We start from the raw sequence: 5,033 nt of genomic DNA, 5'->3' as shown, positions 1-5,033 counted from the left end.
TTGTGAAAAACTCATTATCCAAGATTCCTGAATAGCCTCCGGGAGCTTGGGGTAATATCTCAAAACGAACTTCAAAAATTTTCAATGTAATATTTCAAATGATGGGCATACTGCTTGTCGCAATACTGCCCACCATACCTCCTTCTTCAGTTGTAAAGACGGCATCGTCTGCAAAAGCATCGATGCAAAGGAGGTTAAGATCTAAACCAGAGTCGAGAAGAACTTCACAACCTGAATTGGAAAGTTCCTTTGATTTCATCCAGATCTTAGAGCCTTTTCCGATCACTAATGTGACGGATTTGGTCGCTGGATGAGTTTGTACTCTCTCGCTGTTGTTGTTTGCGAGTTGCGTGCGGGTCGGGGCGGTGATCTTCGAGACTCTCGGGCTCCACTCGTCATCGTCTCGCTTTGACGAGCGCCCCGCACATCTAAAGACGGCTCTGCAATTTGTCTAGCAGCTCGTCTTTTCGCTTGATGATGAAGACAAAATGGACAATTACAACATGCAGAATCGTCTTTTGCATGTTCTAATTTCTCCTCATCGAGCTCAGGGTCGAATTCGACCTTTTTCTTTAGACTTACAGGGGATCTACCTCTCGCAATTTCTTGTGAGCGAGACGTTGGTCTGGGAGATGGTTCACGAATAGGCCGATAAGGTTCGCGTCCCCCTTTACTCGATGAATAAGTGTAAGTTTCGTATTTGGTTGGTATCGACTCTCCGTCTGAGTATTCCGATTCAAGGTCTTCTTCTGAATCGTAATTTTTCGTCTTCTTTGATGAATAGGAGAACGTTTGGCCTCGAGTTTCTTGACGATTACCTTCATCCTCGTAATAGCGTCGAGGCCTAGAGTAATCGTCTCTGGTTTTACCATAGTAATCCCGATCGTGATAACGCTCTTGATCGTGGTAACGGTCTCGATCATGATGACGATCACGATCGTGATAACGCTCTCGATCGTGATAACGGTCTCGACGGGAGTACTGAGAATTTTCTGGACGATCGGATTGACCAGGGCGCCATACTGTTATGCTGAATCCCTCTTCTGATACAGCCTCCCAGAGTTCTTCTAATGTTTTTGGCTTGCTAATTTTAGCTAGGCACCTTGGAAGGTCTGGCAGACTGGCGTAAAAAGAGTCAAAAGCTACTTTGTTTTGTTGTTTCATTATTATATCAACTTCATCTGCTGGTAGAGCTGCTTTTAGACCGGTTACCATACGACTTATTCTATAGTAAAAATCTTCAATTGATTCGCCGTTCTTGGTCTAAGACGTCTTCAACTGTTCGAATTTGGGCTTTAAAAACAATGATTTTAACTCGGCCTGCTAATTTTTGGACGATTCTTGCAACCCAAACCGCATGATGACCAGGAGCGAATGAAGGTAAATAAGCACGGATTATGTCGTCAAATTCGATGAATTCTCTCTCGGCGTTAGGACTTTCGCCGTCAAAACGATTCAAGGTATGTAAGAGTTCCGTAGACAACTTGAGTTGACTAAAGGGCGATGTTGGCGTCATCCAGAGTGGTGTCCAGGCGAATGAGTCGATTTTGAGGACCGATTTCGGGATGTTCTTCCTCGGAGCCGGACATAGCTGGAAATGAGCATAACCGTTCATTGCGTTTTCTGTAACGGCGCTTAATGTTGGAGGTGCTTAATTAACCTCTGAGGTGCTTTAGTGACACAGTTTTGATTTTAGGCAAGAGCGTAATAACAATTGTGTCACTAGTCAGCAAAAAAATGGAGGATTGACCCAGAAAAAAAAAGTCAATCGAGAAATAAAAATTTCTTGAGGTGTTAAAACAATAGGTTTCGGTAACGAGAAGTAGGTTACCGATTCAGCAAAATTTTAGGTTTCGAAACGAATAGGGTGTGGTCCAGTTATACACTGGCACAAATAATTTGGATATTAAAATATTTATTTATTAAAAAAAAAGCACAAAAAAAGGAAATTTTAATGAAATTATATTAAAATTTAAGAAAAATTTTTTTCTTTTCAAGAAAACCCGATTTGGGAAAAGAAAACGTGAATTTATAAGAAATTTTAAGGTAAATGCAATTTCTCAAAGAGAAGGATTAGCACCTTCGAATCCCACCGCTACCACCAGTTTTCTTTATGTTATGTCCGCCGCTTAGATTTAAATTAATTATCCGGGATTTCTCCCTTTGGTAGCGATAGAAGAATTTAACGAGCGATTTGGAGGATGCGGACAACAGTAAAGAATACGAGGAAGGTTTTCACTTCCTATATTTATTATTTAATGTGGGTTTTTCGAAGAATACGAACCCAAACGCCTTCGAGCTTGATCACGCTTCATTTATAAATCGATCAATAGAGAGAAAATGTTTTAAATGTCTCTCACTTACCTTTAGATGATTCTTTATTCTAACACGGCAGGCTTTTATCCCTCCAGAACTTTGCAGCTCACTCGACCTCCTCCTGAGTGGATTTGGTTAAATAGGCGCAGCTGGGGTTGTAGGATAAAATCTTATGTGCTACTTTCGAATGAAACTCTGAAGATTGAAGTTATGATCTCTAGTCTTTTTATTTAACGTTCCAATTACAATATTTTTAATTGAACTTCACTTATACACTATACTTTTCACAAATTTTTAAAATACAATTTTATTGTATTATGCGTCTTTATTGGGCCCGAAGGCTATTATGCGCAGAACTGAATCGACTCGAGATTGGATAACAATTTATTTTTATTTTGTATCACTATTCAATCGAACCGAATTTTTAATAGTTGTTTGAGAATTTTTAATAGATAATTTGGATTCAGTTATTGACTTTTCAACGCAAACGCGGATTCCTGCAATAAAATTCACGAAATTTTCGCGGTTTCGTTATTCGCGGTCCGTAGGGCTCAAGATCACGAGATCTGATAGTCAACTAAGGCCCTGAGCCATGGTGCTCAGGCTATTTAAAAACTTTGATTGATGTTTGATGGGAGTAATTAAATTGTTGTCATTGGTGGAAAATGACGACAAGTTTTTATTTATTCGTCAATCGTTATTGCCAAAATCGTCGCGCTACTTTTATACGCATAAGTGATGGTAATACTGACGCTGCGTTTTCGCGTGCTTTTGTAAAGAGGAGTTTCGTATATTTATTTATGAAATAAAATAAATTAAATAAAAAAAATTTATTGGACATAAGAACTCAATCACCAAAAAAAAACTGTATCAAAATCGCAATTTACTGTAAGCTAAATTCTAAGTCTTGAGTTACCGTGCTCGGCTATGCCTCAAAAATCAGTTGGTGCTTATGACGTTAACTTAATCCAAGCCTCGTACAAAAAATAACGTCACAATACATACGTACGTACGCACATACATACGGTCGGACATCATCGTGAAATTAGTCGGGATGGCACCCTTGAACCTCAAAACGTCAAAACCTGATAGAAACTCGGTTTTTGCAAATCGGACCGAAGCCAATAACTTTCCGAATTTTTGAAAATTTTCAATTTTCTTAGCGGGAAGTTAAAAAAAAAAATGTTGTTTTTCAACGCACTTTAATAAGCACATATTGCTTATTCGAAAGAATCCATGAGCGCTGGGTCTCCAATCTTCAATAATCCTCACCCGATCTAATAGCAATCAATCGATATTTACAAAAGTCTATCACTCAATCAACTAACTAATGTGGATGACTACATGAGTTTTTAACATAGCGTAGCATTAAAATCACTGAGAATTTGTATCAAGATGCAATAAATCATTAATCAAATTTTCTAAAAAATGTTAGCAGCTATGTCTTAGAATATAAAATATGAAATACAAAATGATATTGCTAATGGTCAACAAATATTATATTTATGTTACTTGCATTGAAAGTCGCACTTTCAATGCCTGTTTTGCCAGTCAAATTAATCCAATTTCAGACGAATGTAATTGAAGGTGAAGAAACTTATCAGATTTTTCTCTAGAGAATAATATTATCAGTTTCTGCCAAATAAATTAGCTGTTGACTTCATTTCATCTCTGTCAGAAACGTATTTGCCTATTGTAAGTTTCTAGATATTTACATCATTCTAATCTAGTAACACGTGTTTGAGCAAGATTCTGGCATAAGTATCTTGAGCAAAACTTAGCTGCGAGTTCCTTCTTCTACGTCTGTGTCTTTTGCAAGATCGTGAATCAAGAAACCTTTGTCAAGATTTGTGTATGTCTTGCTCATGGTATCGTAAGCAAGAATATTAAATATATCTTGAACACAGTGCAATGAAAAAGTATTTGACGCATTTCTTGCACCAGTATAACCTACAATAGGTACTTACGTGTGGCTTGCTCAAGATTTGCTCAAGGTTCAAGGTCAATTCTAAGCCTTGAGCAGATCTTGAGCAAGCCATGTGAAACTATTTTCAACTTGAACTAGGCTTGCAATTTAAATCTGGTCACGAGTATCTGCAGCAAGACACATTCATAGAAAGACACTAGCGACTGTCGATCTTGAGAGCAGACTTGCTCAAGAATTGAAAAAAATTTTTGTATGGGTAATAACCAACCAAACTGACAGTTGTGTTTGAAAAACTAGAAAATACTATGAGTCCACTTATTGAACTATCGGTCAGAACTTTGCTTGTTTCAATTGGCTCCAGACCAGTGCAGCCAGATCGTGGACGAAAAGTTCCCCTTCCCAAGCACCGTTTAAGCTGTGAGTGATGCTAAAATGATGCAAAGGAAGGGAAACTTTTCATCCACGATCTGGCTGCAGTGCTCCAAACATTAAAACTCATAGTTTCAATGCAGATAATATAACAACATAGTGCGTGAAATGGGATGAAACGCCATTTCAGACTTTGAGTAATCTCAGCCATCGCCTTTCTTGCGTAGTTAACTTTATCCCTTTCCCAAAATTCCAACTCTTTTCATCACTTACAACGCAAAATACTATTATATACGTTATAAACAACAACTTGGCACGTCAATTTAATTTATTTAAGAATATTCTATATTGATACTATAGCAGGTATTGTTTATTTTGCTAGATCACTCTACAATGCGATTTTTTATCATAGTGCATAAAT

At 37.8% G+C, this 5,033-nt stretch overlaps 1 protein-coding gene across 1 annotated transcript; it reads right to left on the bottom strand.

Moving 5' to 3' along the window:
* Positions 1-285: 285 nt before the first annotated feature.
* LOC130675839 (pre-mRNA-splicing factor 38B-like) lies at positions 286-1,215 on the bottom strand. The gene has a single exon (XM_057481719.1). The coding sequence runs from the start codon at positions 1,213-1,215 to the stop codon at positions 286-288; it is 930 nt and encodes a 309-aa protein (XP_057337702.1).
* Between the last annotated feature and the right edge of the window lie 3,818 nt (positions 1,216-5,033).

This window comes from Microplitis mediator, chromosome 10 (assembly GCF_029852145.1).
Source record: "Microplitis mediator isolate UGA2020A chromosome 10, iyMicMedi2.1, whole genome shotgun sequence".
Taxonomy (NCBI): Eukaryota; Metazoa; Arthropoda; class Insecta; order Hymenoptera; family Braconidae; genus Microplitis; species Microplitis mediator.
The sequence above is the reverse complement of the archived record's forward strand: the minus strand, read 5'-3'. Positions and strand labels throughout refer to the sequence as shown.